The sequence below is a fragment of the Penaeus vannamei genome, chromosome 31 (genome assembly GCF_042767895.1).
Source record: "Penaeus vannamei isolate JL-2024 chromosome 31, ASM4276789v1, whole genome shotgun sequence".
In the NCBI taxonomy this organism is placed as follows: domain Eukaryota; kingdom Metazoa; phylum Arthropoda; class Malacostraca; order Decapoda; family Penaeidae; genus Penaeus; species Penaeus vannamei.
Genome location: NC_091579.1, coordinates 10,925,633 through 10,943,132, shown reverse-complemented (window position 1 = coordinate 10,943,132; position 17,500 = coordinate 10,925,633). Strand labels below are relative to the sequence as shown.

Genomic DNA, 17,500 nt, shown 5'->3' with positions numbered 1-17,500 from the left:
AATCTAAGAAACCAAAGAGATATCTTCACATTCTGAAGATAATGGCTTGAAAACCCATACATAGCTTAATGTCAAAGTTGCTTCATAGTCTCTGCGCAGCAATATCTTCAGAGGCAGGTGAGTATGAACGTAAATAATTTCTCAGTTCTAAATAAGACGTTTATTTTTAATCAGCCTATCATTTTTTTTTTTCTTTGTTTCGTCCTTCAATTACTGGCTTTCTTAAAAAATGGGTCTGTCTTTCTCCGACATACGCTTCTAGCCATCTATCCCTCTCTCTCTCTTTCTTTGTCTATCTGTCCATTCGACAACCTTGTTTTTCATTTGGTCTTCTGTTGTTAGTTTGTTTGCAGTATTTTGAACGTGAGTCCTTCTAAATGAGCTGCTTCCTGGGAAAACCTTCTTCGGCATATTTCGAAAACTATCATTTTCTCTATTTCCTCTGACGGCGATACAAGATTAGAGAATGGACTTGGGGTATTATTCTGCGTTCCTTTGGTGCCTGTGTTCTGACGTCATTCTTCAAACTTATAAAACGAAACCCTCGTACAAGTTTCACAGGTATGCGACTGGTTTTGTTGTGCTACAATGTTTATCCTAGAAAGAAATCTGCAGGATATAATATAGCATAAATGCAAAATGACGCATAAAGAACACTGTACAGTTAAATGTTCAGACGGGCAAATCAACCAATTCTTATCTCTGTTAGCCTGGTCGCGTCTCTGTCGCTGCTGGTCGTCGCAGGAGTGAGTCACGGCCTCCCAGCCGTTGTCACGGCCCCTCCTCAAGTGGCCGCCCAGTGCCCCTACACGCCGGGGCCGATCCCTCTGCTGCTGCCCAACCCCGTCGACTGCGGCTCCTTCTACATGTGCAGCTGGTACGGGACGGCCCTGTTGCAGCACTGTCCTCCTGCGCTGCACTTCAACGCCAAACTGCAAGTGTGTGACTCTCCTGAACACGCCAACTGTGTCCAGAGAACCACAGCTGCCCCTTTCTCCAGCACCACTACTTCTGCCCCAGTCTCCAATGCGACCACAGCTATTCCTGTGTCTAATATAACTACAGTTGTTCCAGTCAGCAATGTAACCACAGCTGTTCCTATCTTCAACGGAACCACAGCTGTTCCTTCTCCATTGTGACCGCAGCAGTTCCAAACTCCAGTGTAATTGTAGCTGCTTCCAGATGTTCTAGTCTTTTGTATCTCCAGTTGCTCAAATATCCAGAGTAACTCAGACGAACGCCAACAATATTGCTGTCAAGATGTTTCTTAATATGCCATGCATTTATTTTGGAATAAACCGCTTAAATACTTTATGTTTTGGACGTATATTTTTCCTGATATTAGTTCTGCTTGGCTAAGAACATTTCAGATAAAAGGAAATGAAGAGGAAATAATAGGACACATAACTAACGCTTAAGAAAAATCAAGTTAAAGTAAAACTAATCTTTTACAAGATACATGAACACTCATAACAAAGTCAAAAGAAGAAAAAAATATAAATATATATAAATATATAATTGTTGTAGTGTAGGATGAGGCTTGTCAAGGATCAGAAAATATATGAAGTGATTACGGACTTCGTTTCACAACCAATACTTGTAAAACAAGTGTTGGTTTAGTGGGTGATGTATGTTCACTGTCATTTTGGAATATAAAAATTGTGTCGGAAGGTGTGAAAAATAAGTCTTAAATGTTTTTCTTTTATAGAACTAGCACTTATAACCCCACGGATTGTGAATCATAACAAGCAATAATCTTTATGTTACAGCTGATTATTCCATCTCAATTGAGGGTGCTAAGCATCGTGCCCAGCCAGCTAGTCACACGCCCGTCTATCAAAGGGACTCATACAACAAATATTCCATAGTCCTACATGACAAGCAAGTAGTCATAGGGCTCCTTCCACATGTGCATGGCATGAAGTGATTAGGTTAATCTTTTCATAATATTGGAGTATATATTTCTTATGATTGTCATCATCATACCTTGGTTATATATATTGTTATTCCTAATCAGGGCTCTCGCTTTCAAGGTAATTACCTTAGTTTGAGGTAATTCAAGTACTTTTAAGGTAACGTTTAAGGTAATGCAAATTTTAAGGTAATTTTAACCTAATTCTTATTTTTTGTATGATATAAAGATAAGTATTATTGATGATCTAGTGTGATAAGACTTTGGACATTCGTACTGTGAGTTATTATTTGAAAATGTGTTATTTCTTTGTATCTTGTAATGATAACTATTGTTGATGATCTAGTATGATAACACTTTCGGCAGTCTTACTGTCAGTTAGTAATTGAAAATGTTTTTTTTTTATTTATATTTTGTAAAGATGAGTGTTATTTGTGTTGAAGAAGGAAAGTGCATTATTTCTTAAATGATTCTAGCAATGCTAAAATTGTGATGTAGCCTATCAGGTCTATGGAAGAATTCTCATATGCGTATTATGGTTGATTGCTACCTAAAACTAGACATGTTCAGTTGTTGCAATCGTCATTAAAAGTGTCAAGAACAAAGAAAGTTAAGATGAATTCATATTTTCAAAAAAAAAAAAAAAAAAAAAAAAAAAAACTAAGGTAATTTTCAGGGATATGCTCCAACAGTTCTAAAATAATTCGCTGAAATCTAAGGTAAAAATCGTCAACTCAGGTAATGTTCATCTCTGCTTGTGAGAACCCTGTTACTAATACTCATACATATTGTTATTGACATATATAGATATTATCTTCATAATAAGACCTGAACAAGCATGAAATATAAGGGACTGTGAGAGGCGAGTAAAACTACCCTATTCAACATATAACACGCATGTAAAGCCAAACGAGAAGCCAGTCGCTCTCGCTCGCTCAGTACATCGTTATCCATTCCACCACCTGGATCTAGTCCAAGTGATTTTGATGTTTTCTTTACCATAAGTTAAGTGTAAAGAATAAACTGTAAAGAATTATCATCAGATTATCGTGATCAAAGTATTGTTAAGTAAAAAACAAAACAAAACAAAAAAAAATCCAAATTAATTGACTAATTACAATCTTTACAAGGAAATAGTGCAGATGTTTTTATTCTATTATTCATTTTCTTCCTCTGGTTCTTACGTCGTTTGACATTCACGGTCAGTTTTCTAAGGTGATACTAGATAAATCTCTAATAATACACGCACATGCATCTGAATGTGTATATATGTGTGTGTGTGTATAAATAGACACATTTCTTAATATATCTGTATATACATTCATAACTAGATCTATCTATATCTGTATCTCTCTCTCTCTCTCTCTCTCTCTCTCTCTCAATATATATATATATATATATATATATATATATATATATATGTATGTATGTATGTATGTATACAAGTATACCGCGTTATTTCATTTCTATCTATACATCTTTCTGTCTCTATCGATCGAACTGTCTAGTTTCGATGTCTATATGCAACATACGCAGTTATTTGCCCTGCTCTTCCCTTATTTGTTCTGTTTACAATCTGCTCAGCATGAATCCTCCTTATCTCCTCCTTATCTCCGGGGAGAACCTGCTTCGGAGGAGGAATACCTTAGCCTTTTCTATTTCCTTTGACGGGGATAAAGATTAGAAACTGGATTAAAGGGATTATTCTGAATCTTTGGAAGTCAATTCTGACGTCATTCTTCCTCCTTATAAGGCGAAACCCTCGTACACACAAATCACTCGAAAAGAGAACCTCACAGCACACCAAACGACTCAATCATCTGTCTACACTTGTAGCTTTAAAAATGAAGTTTCACAGGTGTGTAAATGCCTTAGCTGTGCCACAGTTTATTTCAGACATAGATATATAGGATGCACTACAAACGAAAATACACATTGAGTCATTAAGACCAAAAATGTATAGTTAAATATGTTCCGTCAGGCATATCAACCAATTCTTATTTCCGTCAGCTTGGTCGCGTGTCTGTCGCTGCTGGTCGTCGCAGGAGTGAGTCACGGCCTCCCAGCCGTCGTCACGGCCCCTCCTCAAGTGGCCGCCCAGTGCCCCTACACGCCGGGGCCGATCCCTCTGCTGCTGCCCAACCCCGTCGACTGCGGCTCCTTCTACATGTGCAGCTGGTACGGGACGGCCCTGTTGCAGCACTGTCCTCCTGTGCTGCACTTCAACGCCAAACTGCAGGTGTGTGATTCTCCTGAACACGCCAACTGTGCCCAGAAAACCACAACTGCTCCTGTCTCCAGCACCACTACTGCTGTGCCAGTCTCCAATGTGACCACAGCTGTTCCTGTCTCCAATGTGACCACAGCTGTTCCCGTCTCTAATGTGACCACAGCTGTTCCCGTCTCCAATGTGACCACAGCTGTTCCCGTCGCCAACGTTACTACAGCTACCCCAGCCTCCAATATAACTTCAGCTGTTCCAGTCAACAGAGCAGCCACAGCAGGAGTGAGTCACGGCCTCCCAGCCGTCGTCACGGCCCCTCCTCAAGTGGCCGCCCAGTGCCCCTACACGCCGGGGCCGATCCCTCTGCTGCTGCCCAACCCCGTCGACTGCGGCTCCTTCTACATGTGCAGCTGGTACGGGACGGCCCTGTTGCAGCACTGTCCTCCTGTGCTGCACTTCAACGCCAAACTGCAAGTGTGTGACTCTCCTGAACACGCCAACTGTGTCCAGAGAACCACAGCTGCCCATGTCTCCAGCACCACTACTTCTGCCCCAGTCTCCAATGCGACCACAGCCATTCCTGTGTCTAATATAACTACAGTTGTTCCAGTCATTAATGTAACCACAGCTGTTCCTATCTTCAACGGAACCACAGCTGTTCCTTCTCCACTGTGACCGCAGCAGTTCCAAACTCCAGTGTAATTGTAGCTGCTTCCAGATGTTCTAGTCTCTTGTATCTCCAGTTGCTCCAGTATCCAGAGTAACTCAGACGAACGCCAACAATATTGTTGTCAAGATGTTTCTTAATATGCCATGCATTTATTTTGGAATAAACCGCTTAAATACTTTATGTTTTGGACGTATATTTTTCCTGATATTAGTTCTGCTTGGTTAAGAACATTTCAGATAAAAGGAAATGAAGAGGAAATAACAGGACACATAACTAACGCTTAAGAAAAATCAAGTTAAAGTAAAACTAATCTTTCACAAGATACATGAACACTCATAACAAAGTCAAGTAATAAAGAAGCTATTGAATGAGAAATTGCGCAACGTAATAAAAACAGTTAAATAGATCATTACAAATCAATAAATGGCCCCACTGCAAAAAACAATTGGTCTAGAATTTAATGGCGATAAGAAATCTTAAGCTGATGAATCTGAAGGCGAATGCAACATAACACTCAACAGGCATAAAACGCTGCTCTTCACTTTCTGGAAAAATGGTTGTGTCATGTGAAAAAAGAAAAGAAAAAAAATATCATATATATATATATATATATATATATATATATATATATATATATAATTGTTGTAGTGTAGGATGAGGCTTGTCAAGGATCAGAAAATATATGAAGTGATAACGGACTTCGTTTCACAACCAATACTTGTAAAACAAGTGTTGGTTTAATGGGTGATGTATGTTCACTGTAATTTTGGAATATAAAAATTGTGTCGGAAGGTGTGAAAAATAAGTCTTAAATGTCTTTCCTTTATAGAACTAGCACTTATAACCCCATGGATTGTGAATCATAACAAGCAATAATCTTTATGTTACAGCTGATTATTCCATCTCAATTGAGGGTGCTAAGCATCGTGGCCAGCCAGCTCGTCACATGCCCGTCTATCAAAGGGACTCATAAAACATAGTCCTACATTCTATAGTCCTACATGACAAGCAAGTAGTCATAGGGCTCCTTCCACATGTGCATGGCATGAAGTGATTAGGTTAATCTTTTCATAATATTGGAGTATATATTTCTTATGATTGTCATCATCATACCTTGGTTATATATTTTGTTATTACTAATCAGGGCTCTCGCTCTCAAGGTAATTACCTTAGTTCGAGGTAATCCAAGTACTTTTAAGGTAACGTTTAAGGTAATGCAAATTTTAAGGTAATTTTAACGTAATTCTTATTTTTTGTATGATGTAAAGATAAGTATTATTGATGATCTAGTGTGATAACACTTTGGACATTCGTACTGTGAGTTAGTATTTGAAAATGTGTTATTTCTTTGTATCTTGTAATGATAACTATTATTGATGATCTAGTATGATAACACTTTCGGCAGTCTTACTGTCAGTTAGTAATTGAAAATGTTCTTTTTATTTATATTTTGTAAATATGAGTGTTATTTGTGTTGAAGAAGGAAAGTGCATTATTTTTTTAATGATTCCAGCAATGCTAAAGTTGTGATGTAGCCTATCAGGTCTATTGAAGAATTCTCATATGCGTATTATGTTTGATTGCTACCTAAAACTAGACATGTTCAGTTGTTGCAATCGTCATTAAAAGTATCAAGAACAAAGAAAGTTAGGATGAAATCATATTTTCAACAAAAAACTAAGGTAGTTTTCAGGGATATGCTCCAACAGTTCTAAAGTAATTCGCTGAAATCTAAGGTAAAAATCGACATCTAAGGTAATGTTCATCTCTGCTTGTGAGAGCCCTGTTACTAATACTCATATATATTGTTATTGACATATATAGATATTATCTTCATAATAAGACATGAACAAGCACGAAACATAAGGGACTGTGAGAGGCGAGTAAAACTACCCTATTCAACATATAACACGCATATAAGGCCAAACGAGAAGCCAGTCGCTCTCGCTCGCTCAGTACATCATTGTCCATTCCACCACCTGGATCTAGTCCAAGTGATTTTGATGTTTTCTTTAACATAAGTTAAGTGTAAAGAATAAACTGTAAAGAATTATCATCAGATTATCGTGATCAAAGTATTGTTAAGTAAAAAACAAAACAAAACAAAAAAAATCCAAATTAATTGACTAATTACAATCTTTACAAGGAAATAGTGCAGATGTTTTTATTCTATTATTCATTTTCTTCCTCTGGTTCTTTCGTCGTTTGACATTCACGGTCAGTTTTCTAAGGTGATACTAGATAAATCTCTAATAATACACACACATGCATCTGAATGTGTATATATGTGTGTGTGTGTATAAATAGACACATTTCTTAATTCATCTGTATATACATTCATAACTAGATCTATCTATCTATATCTATGTATGTATGTATGTATGTGTGTGTGTATGTATGTATGTATGTATGTATGTATGTATGTATACAAGTATACCGCGCTATTTCATTTCTATCTATACATCTTTCTGTCTCTATCGATCGAACTGTCTAGTTTCGAAGTCTATATGCAACATACGCAGTTATTTGCCCTGCTCTTCCCTTATTTGTTCTGTTTACAATCTGCTCAGCATGAATCCTCCTTATCTCCTCCTTATCTTCGGGGAGAACCTGCTTCGGAGGAGGAATACCTTAGCCTTTTCTATTTCCTTTGACGGGGATAAAGATTAGAAACTGGATTAAAGGGATTATTCTGAATCTTTGGAAGTCAATTCTGACGTCATTCTTCCACCTTATAAGGCGAAACCCTCGTACACACAAATCACTCGAAAAGAGAACCTCTCAGCACACCAAACGACTCAATCATCTGTCTACATTTGTAGCTTTAAAAATGAAGTTTCACAGGTGTGTAAATGCCTTAGCTGTGCCACAGTTTATTTCAGAGACATAGATATATAGGATGCACTACGAACGCAAATACACATTGAGTCATTAAGACCAAAAATGTATAGTTAAATGTTCCGTCAGGCATATCAACCAATTCTTATTTCCGTCAGCTTGGTCGCGTCTCTGTCGCTGCTGGTCGTCGCAGGAGTGAGTCACGGCCTCCCAGCCGTCGTCACGGCCCCTCCTCAAGTGGCCGCCCAGTGCCCCTACACGCCGGGGCCGATCCCTCTGCTGCTGCCCAACCCCGTCGACTGCGGCTCCTTCTACATGTGCAGCTGGTACGGGACGGCCCTGTTGCAGCACTGTCCTCCCGTGCTGCACTTCAACGCCAAACTGCAGGTGTGTGATTCTCCTGAACACGCCAATTGTGTCCAGAAAACCACAACTGCTCCTGTCTCCAGCACCCCTACTGTTGTGCCAGTCTCCAATGTGACCACAGCTGTTCCCGTCTCCAATGTGACCACAGCTGTTCCCGTCTCCAATGTGACCACAGCTGTTCCCGTCTCCAATGTGACCACAGCTGTTACTGTCTCCAATGTGACCACAGCTGTTCCCGTCTCCAATGTGACCACAGCTGTCCCTGTCGCCAACGTTACTACAGCTGCCCCACTCTCCAATATAACTTCAGCTGTTCCAGTCAACAGAGCAGCCACAGCAGGAGTGAGTCACGGCCTCCCAGCCGTCGTCACGGCCCCTCCTCAAGTGGCCGCCCAGTGCCCCTACACGCCGGGGCCGATCCCTCTGCTGCTGCCCAACCCCGTCGACTGCGGCTCCTTCTACATGTGCAGCTGGTACGGGACGGCCCTGTTGCAGCACTGTCCTCCTGTGCTCCACTTTAACGCCAAATTGCAAGTGTGTGACTCTCCTGAACACGCCAACTGTATCGAGAGAACTACAGCTGCCCATGTCTCCAGCACCTCAACTGCTGCTCCAGCCTTCAATGTGACCACAACTGTTCCTTTCTCCAACGTAACTACAGCTGTCCCAGTCTCAAATATAACTACAGCTGTTCCAATCAACAATGCGACCACAACTGTTACTTCGTCAGCGTGACCACACCTTTTCCAAACTCCACTGTAACCGCAGCTGTACCCAGCTGGTCTATGTCTCTATGCATCCAGTGTCCAGGGTGACCACGCCTGGACCAGACTTCAGAGTGCGAATCACAAGCACAATCAAAATGCCTCCCAATGTATCCTGCATTGATCGCAATAAACATTTCGAATACATGCTTTATCTTATTCACATATTCATGACGTGATCTTTACTCTGCTTAGCTTACATAACTGCAGAAAATTAATGATGTGAAGAGAATAACATTAATTTCACAAGAATATAAAACAAACAACGAATATTAAGATTATAATAGACCTTTCTTGAGGTAGACACCAATGGCAACAATAATTATTTTGACGGACAATTAATGTAATTATTGAACTTAAAGTTCATTCAATTTACAAAAGGTGATGGAAAATAACGAAGGACTTGGCGATTGCTTATATTTCAGAACAGATTGTCTGGGATGCACTCGCAAGAAGAAATGTAAAAGTAACCAAAGCCTAAAAGGTCTTCTGAAGAGTTCTATTTCGATGAACCTGGAAATGAGAATATAGTTATAAGCACAGAATTTGGAAACAAAGGCTAAAAAATCGTGACATTATGAGAATGATAATATTAGTAATAATAAAAATAATGAAATGGAAATGGATCTATCAACTTCGTTTTTGCGTCGTCTGATGAAACCAGTTTGGATTCAAAACGTGATTTTTTCCCCTATAGTGACTGTTTTATCTTATTTCGATACTAGAGTATGGCGCGATGTGTTACATAAAATAGGATAAAGTAAACATCATGGCGAGAAAAAAAATTATAAAAGAGCCTGACCAGAATTCGTTTGCGACGCCTGATCATGATATATGGAACAGGAAAATCAAAACAGAATTATTAAGGAATGAGGCGATGAGATGATCTTTTTATAGTTCTGAATATTTGTTCATGTTTTAACAGTCGGTGTTTCATCCCCCGTGAATTAGTTATCTGCATAAGCAACTCCATAGATTGAGTTATAAGTTGTAATGGACTGTTACTATCTCCAAAATGTAGTGACTGCCCAGTGCTCCCTTGTGGACGCTGAGATTTGCTTGAAATTATTTGTCTGGATAATACAAACAAGTAACGGTCTATCTGTCCACACCTTGTCACCATCTATCTACTAGCGCAGATATGTTTATGTTTTTGTCTATATTTCAGGCAAAATGTATGCACATACATACGTATCCATGTAGACATAAAAATGTGTGCGTGTGTATGTACGTATACATATAATATGCGTTCATGTATATATTATATATATACATTATGTATGAATGTATATATAATCTTTGATTTATTAGATTTATCGGTTATTCGTGTTATGGTTATTTATTTTCAAGCTTATAACTTGTACTACACAAGCAATTGATTTTTGTTGCACTGAACAAACATCTGCCTAACAAATGCGGTTTATCCCAAACATTTCCTCGGAATGTGAGAGGCAAATCGACCCCAAAGTCCCTTATCTTCCCATCGGCGCTTATCATCTATTTCCGGAGAGAGATCCGACCAAGAGGATTAAGGAACCTTATCTCGTCATCGAAGACGTCATCGAAACGTATGCTGGGGATTTAATCCGAGGTCCTCGACGTCTGCTCTTTGACGTCACTCCTCGTTCTTATAAGCAAGACGCTCGTCCGACCAACGCATTCGAGAGGATCGTTCTTAACACGAGAAGCTCCTTCAACGTCAGGCACCTCAGCGTCTACCTGCATTTGGGCAATCAGTGAAAACATATAAAACATGATGTTTAAAAGGTGTGTAGGTGATTTCCATCAATCGCTTCGTCTTAATGGAAAGTAAAAAAGGAGTGGTAATAAAAACTGAAAAATAAACGTTGTGAAATGTATTTTTGCTTGATTTTGTTGGTTTCAATACGAAGCACACCACCTCCCATACACATGTTCGCATGTGTATGACAGAGGGGCGCTAGGAATCCAACTGTAAGCCAAGGGGGCGCCAGCCTGGAACCACTGGTTGAGATGCTAACATCATCTTTCTATGCCATATGGGTCACAAACATTAATTTTTAGTATCGTATTCTGTAAAGAAGAATAACAAAACTTTACTTCATCTCCGTCAGCTTGGTCGCGTGTCTGTCGCTGCTGGTCGTCGCAGGAGTGAGTCACGGCCTCCCAGCCGTCGTCACGGCCCCTCCTCAAGTGGCCGCCCAGTGCCCCTACACGCCGGGGCCGATCCCTCTGCTGCTGCCCAACCCCGTCGACTGCGGCTCCTTCTACATGTGCAGCTGGTACGGGACGGCCCTGTTGCAGCACTGTCCTCCTGTGCTGCACTTCAACGCCAAACTGCAGGTGTGTGATTCTCCTGAACATGCCAACTGTGTACAGAGAACCACAGCTGCCCCTGTTTCCAGCATCACTACTGCTGCCCCAGGCTCTAATATAACCACAGCTGTTCCCGTCTCCAATGTGACCACAGCTGTTCCCGACTCCAATGTGACCACAGCTGTTCCCGTTTCCAATGTGACCACAGCTGTTCCCGTCTCCAATGTGACCACATTTCCTCCTGTCGCCAACGTTACTACAGCTGCCCCAGCCTCCAATATAACTTCAGCTGTTCCAGTCAACAGAGCAGCCACAGCAGGAGTGAGTCACGGCCTCCCAGCCGTCGTCACGGCCCCTCCTCAAGTGGCCGCCCAGTGCCCCTACACGCCGGGGCCGATCCCTCTGCTGCTGCCCAACCCCGTCGACTGCGGCTCCTTCTACATGTGCAGCTGGTACGGGACGGCCCTGTTGCAGCACTGTCCTCCTGTGCTGCACTTTAACGCCAAATTGCAGGTGTGTGACTCTCCTGAACACGCCAACTGTGTACAGAGAACTACAACTGCCCATGTCTCCAGCGCCACTACTGCTGTCCCAGCCTTCAATGTGACCACAACTGTTCCTATCTCCAACGTAACTACAGCTGTCCCAGTCTCAAATATAACTACAGCTGTTCCAATCAACAATGCGACCACAACTGTTACTTCGCCAGCGTGACCACACCTTTTCCAAACTCTACTGTAACCGCAGCTGTACCCAGCTGGTCTATGTCTCTGTGCACCCAGTGTCCAGGGTGACCACGCCTGGACCAGACTTCAGAGTGCGAATCACAAGCACAATCAAAATGCCTCTCAATGTATCCTGCATTGACCGCAATAAACATTTCGAATACATGCTTTATCTTTTTCACATATTCATGTCCTCATCTTTACTCTGCTTAGCTTACATAACTGAAAAATTAATGATGTGAAGAGAATAAAATACTCTAATTTTACAAGAACATAAAACTTAAACAGAACGAATATTAAGATTACAATAGACCTTTCATGAGGTAGACAAAAGCCAATAGCAACGATAGTTATTTTGACAGATAAGGAATGTAATTATTGAATGGAAAGTTCATTCACTGTAGAAAAGGTGATGGAAAATAGTGAAGGAATTGATGATTGCTTATATTTCAGAATAGATTGTCTAGAATGCACTCGCAAGAAGAAATGTAAAAATAACCAAAGCCTAAAAGGTCTTCTGAAGAGTTCTATTTCGATGAACCTGGAAATGAGAATATAGTTATAAGCACAGAATTTGGAAACAAAGGCTAAAAAATCGTGATTTTATGAGAATAATAATAATAATAATAATGATAATGAAATGGAAATGGATCTATCCACTTCGTTTTTGCGTCGTCTGATGAAACCAGTTTGGATTCAAAACGCGATTTTTCCCTACAGTGGCCGTTTTATCTTATTGGGATATTAGAGTATAGTGATGCGTTGCATAAAGTAGGATAAAGTAAACAGCAAGGCGATAAAAAAAAGAAAATTACAAAAAAGACTGACCAGATTTTGCGACGCCTGATCATGATATATGGAACAGGAAAAACAAAACAATTATTAAGGAATGAGGAGATGAGAAGAATTATCATATAGTTCTGAATATTTGTTCATGTTTTAACAGTCTGTGTTTCATCCCTCGGGAATTAGTTATCTGCATAAGCAACTCCATAGATTGAGTTATAAGTTGTAATGGACTGTCTATTAATATCTCTAAATCGTAGTGACTGACCAGTGCTCCCTTATGGATGCTGAGCTTTGCTTGGAATTATTTGTCTGGACAATGCATACATATAACGGTCTATCTGTCCACACCTATTCACCATCTATCTACAAACACAGATACGTTTGTGGTTTTGTCTATATTTTAGGCAAAATGTATACACATACATACGTATACATATAGACATATGAATATGTGTGTATGTGTGTTTATGTACGTATATATATATATATACATATATATATATATATATATATATATATATATATATATATATATATATATATATATATAATGTATGAATGTATATATAATCTCGTTGATTTATTAGATTTATCGATTATTCGTGTTATGGTTATTCATTTTCAAGCTTATAACTTGTACTACACAAGCAATCCATTTTTGCTGCACTGAACAAACATCTGCCAAACAAATGCGGTTTATCCCAAACATTTCCTCGGAATGTGAGAGGCAAATCGACCCCAAAAAACCCTCCCTTATCTTCCCATCGGCGCTTATCAGCTATTTCCGGAGAGAGATCCGTCCAAGAGGATTAAGGAACCTTATCTCGTGTCTTTCCGTCGCCACTGAGACGTCATCGAAACGTATACTGGGGATTTAATCCGAGGTCCTCGACGTCTGCTTTTTGACGTCACTCTTCGTTCTTATAAGCAAGACGCTCGTCCGACCAACGCATTCGAGAGGATCGTTCTTAACACGAGAAGCTCCTTCAACGCCAGGCACCTCAGCGTCTACCTGCATTTGGGCAATCGGTGAAAACATCTAAAACATGATGCTTAGAAGGTGTGTAGATTTCCATCAGTCTCTGTCTTATGCGGTTTAGATCATTGGTAACCAAGTAGGGGGTAACCCCTAGGAGTGGAAAGGCAAAAGAGAGTGGTAGCAAAAAACACTAAAACTAGTTGTGGAATGTGTTTCTGTGTTTAGTTTTATTGTTTTCAATTAGAAGCATATGCCCTCTCAATACACATGTTCGCATGTGTATGACTGGGGCGCTAGGAATCCGATTGGAAGTCAAGGCGTCCCAAGCCTGAAACCAGTGGTTTGGGAACCACTGGTTGAGATGCTAACATAACCTTTATATGCCATATGGGTCACAAACATTAACTTTTGGTATCGTATTCTGTAAGGAAGAATAACAAAACTTTACTTCATATCCGTCAGCTTGGTCGCGTGTCTGTCGCTGCTGGTCGTCGCAGGAGTGAGTCACGGCCTCCCAGCCGTCGTCGCGGCCCCTCCTCAAGTGGCCGCCCAGTGCCCCTACACGCCGGGGCCGATCCCTCTGCTGCTGCCCAACCCCGTCGACTGCGGCTCCTTCTACATGTGCAGCTGGTACGGGACGGCCCTGTTGCAGCACTGTCCTCCTGTGCTGCACTTCAACGCCAAGCTGCAGGTGTGTGACTCTCCTGAACATGCCAACTGTGTACAGAGAACCACAGCTGCCCCTGTTTCCAGCATCACTACTGCTGCCCCAGGCTCTAATATAACCACAGCTGTTCCCGTCTCCAATGTGACCACAGCTGTTCCCGTCTCCAATGTGACCACAGCTGTTCCCGTCTCCAATGTGACCACAGCTGTTCCCGTCTCCAATGTGACCACAGCTGTTCCCGTTTCCAATGTAACCACAGCTATTCCCGTCTCCAGTGTGACCACACTTCCTCCTGTCGCCAGCGTTACAACAGCTGCCCCAGCCTCCAATATAACTTCAGCTGTTCCAGTCAACAGAGCAGCCACAGCAGGAGTGAGTCACGGCCTCCCAGCCGTCGTCACGGCCCCTCCTCAAGTGGCCGCCCAGTGCCCCTACACGCCGGGGCCGATCCCTCTGCTGCTGCCCAACCCCGTCGACTGCGGCTCCTTCTACATGTGCAGCTGGTACGGGACGGCCCTGTTGCAGCACTGTCCTCCTGTGCTGCACTTTAACGCCAAACTGCAGGTGTGTGACTCTCCTGAACACGCCAACTGTGTACAGAGAACTACAACTGCCCATGTCTCCAGCGCCACTACTGCTGTCCCAGCCTTCAATGTGACCACAACTGTTCCTATCTCCAACGTAACTACAGCTGTCCCAGTCTCAAATATAACTACAGCTGTTCCAATCAACAATGCGACCACAACTGTTACTTCGTCAGCGTGACCACACCTTTTCCAAACTAATGTAACCGCAGCTGTACCCAGCTGGTCTATGTCTCTATGCACCCAGTGTCCAGGGTGACCACGCCTGGACCAGACTTCAGAGTGCGAATCACAAGCACAATCAAAATGCCTCTCAATGTATCCTGCATTGACCGCAATAAACATTTCGAATACATGCTTTATCTTTTTCACATATTCATGTCCTCATCTTTACTCTGCTTAGCTTACATAACTGAAAAGTTAATGATGTGAAGAGAATAAAATACTCTAATTTCAGAATATAAAACTTAACCAGAACGGATATAAAGATTTCAAAAAACCTTTCTTGAGGTAGACAAAAGCCAATAGCAACGATAGTTATTTTGACAGATAAAGAATGTAATTATTGAATGGAAAGTTCATTCACTGTAGAAAAGGTGATGGAAAATAGTGAAGGAATTGATGATTGCTTATATTTCAGAATAGATTGTCTAGAATGCACTCGCAAGAAGAAACGTGAAAATAACCAAAGCCTAAAAGGTGTTCTGAAGAGTTCTACTTCGATGAACCTGGAAATGAGAACAGTTATAAGGATAGAATTTGGAAACAAAGGTTAAAAAATCGTATTATGAGAATGATAATAATAATAATAATAATAGTAATAATGATGATGAAATGGAAATGGATCTATCCACTTTGTTTTTGCACCATCTAATGAAACCAGTTTGGATTCAAAACGTGATTTTTTTTTCCTACAGTGACTGTTTTATCTTATTTCGATATCAGAGTATAGCGATGCGTTGCATAAAGTAGAATAAAGTAAACAGCATGTCGAGAAAAAAGAAAATTACAAAAAATCCTGACCAGAATTTGCGACACATGATCAGGATAAATGGAACATGAAGAACAAAACATATTAAGGAATGAGGCGATGAAAATAATATATATTCTTTTTATAGTCCTGAATATTTGTTCAGGTCGTTTGAACAGTCGGTTTTTCATCCCTCGGGAATTAGTTATCTACTTAAACAACTCCACAGATTGAGTTACAAGATGTAATGGACTGTCTGTTCATATCTCTACAATGTATTGACTGCCCAGTGCTCCCTTGTAGGTGCTGTGTTTTGCTTGGAATTATTTGTCTGGATAATGCATACATGCAACAGTCTATTTGTCCACACCTGTTCACCATATATTTACAAGCACAGATATTTTTGTGGTTTTATCTATATTTTAGGCAAAATGTATACACATACATACGTATACATATAGACAAAAAAATATATGTGCATGTGTGTATGTACGTATACATATATATGTGTGCATGTACATATGTATATATATATATATATATATATATATATATATATATATATATATATATATATATATATATATATATATATATAACGTATGCCAAACAAATGTACTTTATCCCAAACATTTCCTCGGAATGTGAGAGGCAAATCGACCCCTTCAGCTGTTCCAGTCAACAGAGCAGCCACAGCAGGAGTGAGTCACGGCCTCCCAGCCGTCGTCACGGCCCCTCTTCAAGTGGCCGCCCAGTGCCCCTACACGCCGGGGCCGATCCCTCTGCTGCTGCCCAACCCCGTCGACTGCGGCTCCTTCTACATGTGCAGCTGGTACGGGACGGCCCTGTTGCAGCACTGTCCTCCTGTGCTGCACTTCAACGCCAAATTGCAGGTGTGTGACTCTCCTGAACACGCCAACTGTGTCGAGAGAACCACAGCTGCCCCTGTCTCCAGCACCACTACTGCTGCCCCAGTCTCCAATGGAACCACAACTGTTCCGATCTCCAATGGGACCACATTATGATAAAACCATTCCCAGTCCCAATATAGCCACATCTATTTCAGATCGCATTATAACGGCTGTCCTTCTAGTCATCAATACAATCACACAGATTCTAAACGCCAGTACTATAGCATTTATTCGGTTTTGGTAGAACTAAAAGATTTTCTACCTTGTTATCCATCTATCACTGATGTCTTCTTTTTTCAATAAACTTCTTAAAAACAAACATCTTTCGTACATTATTATACAATTTACACAACTTAGGAAATGATGCATCTGAAGACAAAATGAAACGTTAAAAGTCATCTTGCAAAACTAGAGCTACATAAGAGGAAAATTAAATGTACTTACGGTAAGACCACTATAGGGTAAATAATGAAGACTGATATTATAAAGAAATTCTGAGCAAAGATTAAGACTACTGAATTAAGGAATGAAAGACCGCAATAGTTTAAAATATTGTTTTGGAATTATGAAACAAGCCATTGCATTACCCTGGCAACAGAATCTAGACTTGATACGTGACAATATATATGCATATATATTGCGAGTGTGTGTCTGCCCGCTTCTCATGCAGTCATGTCATGGTGTGTGCCATACTCAGTGAAATGAAACAGTAATGCTTTGTGTGATAACTATGTATGACGATCAAAAAGCCTAAAGCCTGTAATTTCTTATATCTTAATAATTCGAAGACGACGCCACAGAAACAC

The 17,500-nt window shown here is 40.7% G+C and overlaps 5 protein-coding genes across 5 annotated transcripts; all 5 read left to right on the top strand.

The window, feature by feature from the left end:
* The first annotated feature begins 466 nt into the window (after positions 1–466).
* LOC113809813 (uncharacterized) lies at positions 467–4,986 on the top strand. The gene is made up of 6 exons (XM_070144146.1): positions 467–561; positions 710–1,135; positions 1,208–1,224; positions 1,770–1,923; positions 3,666–3,770; positions 3,923–4,986. The coding sequence occupies exons 1-6, from the start codon at positions 467–469 to the stop codon at positions 4,809–4,811; spliced, it is 1,686 nt and encodes a 561-aa protein (XP_070000247.1). The 3' UTR covers positions 4,812–4,986.
* A 2,588-nt stretch (positions 4,987–7,574) lies between these two features.
* On the top strand, positions 7,575–8,921 carry LOC113822222 (peritrophin-55). Its single transcript, XM_070143810.1, has 2 exons — positions 7,575–7,650; positions 7,803–8,921. The coding sequence occupies exons 1-2, from the start codon at positions 7,637–7,639 to the stop codon at positions 8,743–8,745; spliced, it is 957 nt and encodes a 318-aa protein (XP_069999911.1). The 5' UTR covers positions 7,575–7,636; the 3' UTR covers positions 8,746–8,921.
* A 1,441-nt stretch (positions 8,922–10,362) lies between these two features.
* On the top strand, positions 10,363–11,959 carry LOC113822217 (peritrophin-55). Its single transcript, XM_027374756.2, has 2 exons — positions 10,363–10,541; positions 10,868–11,959. Exons 1-2 carry the CDS (start codon positions 10,528–10,530, stop codon positions 11,781–11,783), a joined length of 930 nt encoding a protein of 309 aa, XP_027230557.2. The 5' UTR covers positions 10,363–10,527; the 3' UTR covers positions 11,784–11,959.
* A 1,554-nt stretch (positions 11,960–13,513) lies between these two features.
* Positions 13,514–15,159, top strand: LOC113809814 (peritrophin-55). The gene is made up of 2 exons (XM_070144273.1): positions 13,514–13,643; positions 14,025–15,159. Exons 1-2 carry the CDS (start codon positions 13,630–13,632, stop codon positions 14,992–14,994), a joined length of 984 nt encoding a protein of 327 aa, XP_070000374.1. The 5' UTR covers positions 13,514–13,629; the 3' UTR covers positions 14,995–15,159.
* LOC138867636 (uncharacterized) lies at positions 15,051–17,013 on the top strand. Its single transcript, XM_070144145.1, has 4 exons — positions 15,051–15,131; positions 15,271–15,323; positions 15,454–15,584; positions 16,435–17,013. Exons 1-4 carry the CDS (start codon positions 15,051–15,053, stop codon positions 16,806–16,808), a joined length of 639 nt encoding a protein of 212 aa, XP_070000246.1. The 3' UTR covers positions 16,809–17,013.
* Positions 17,014–17,500: the final 487 nt, after the last annotated feature.

Bases quoted from the DNA above. Each gene is read 5' to 3' on its own strand.
- LOC113809813 (XM_070144146.1), top strand. From the start codon at position 467: ATGGACTTGGGGTATTATTCTGCGTTCCTTTGGTGCCTGTGTTCTGAC. The intron at 1,924-3,665 runs GTGATTAGGTTA...CCTCCTTATAAG, and splicing joins CCACATGTGCATGGCATGAA to GCGAAACCCTCGTACACACA. The intron at 3,771-3,922 runs GTGTGTAAATGC...TATTTCCGTCAG, and splicing joins TTAAAAATGAAGTTTCACAG to CTTGGTCGCGTGTCTGTCGC.
- LOC138867636 (XM_070144145.1), top strand. From the start codon at position 15,051: ATGCACCCAGTGTCCAGGGTGACCACGCCTGGACCAGACTTCAGAGTG. The intron at 15,324-15,453 runs GTAGACAAAAGC...CTTATATTTCAG, and splicing joins TTCAAAAAACCTTTCTTGAG to AATAGATTGTCTAGAATGCA. The intron at 15,585-16,434 runs GTTAAAAAATCG...GGAATGTGAGAG, and splicing joins GATAGAATTTGGAAACAAAG to GCAAATCGACCCCTTCAGCT.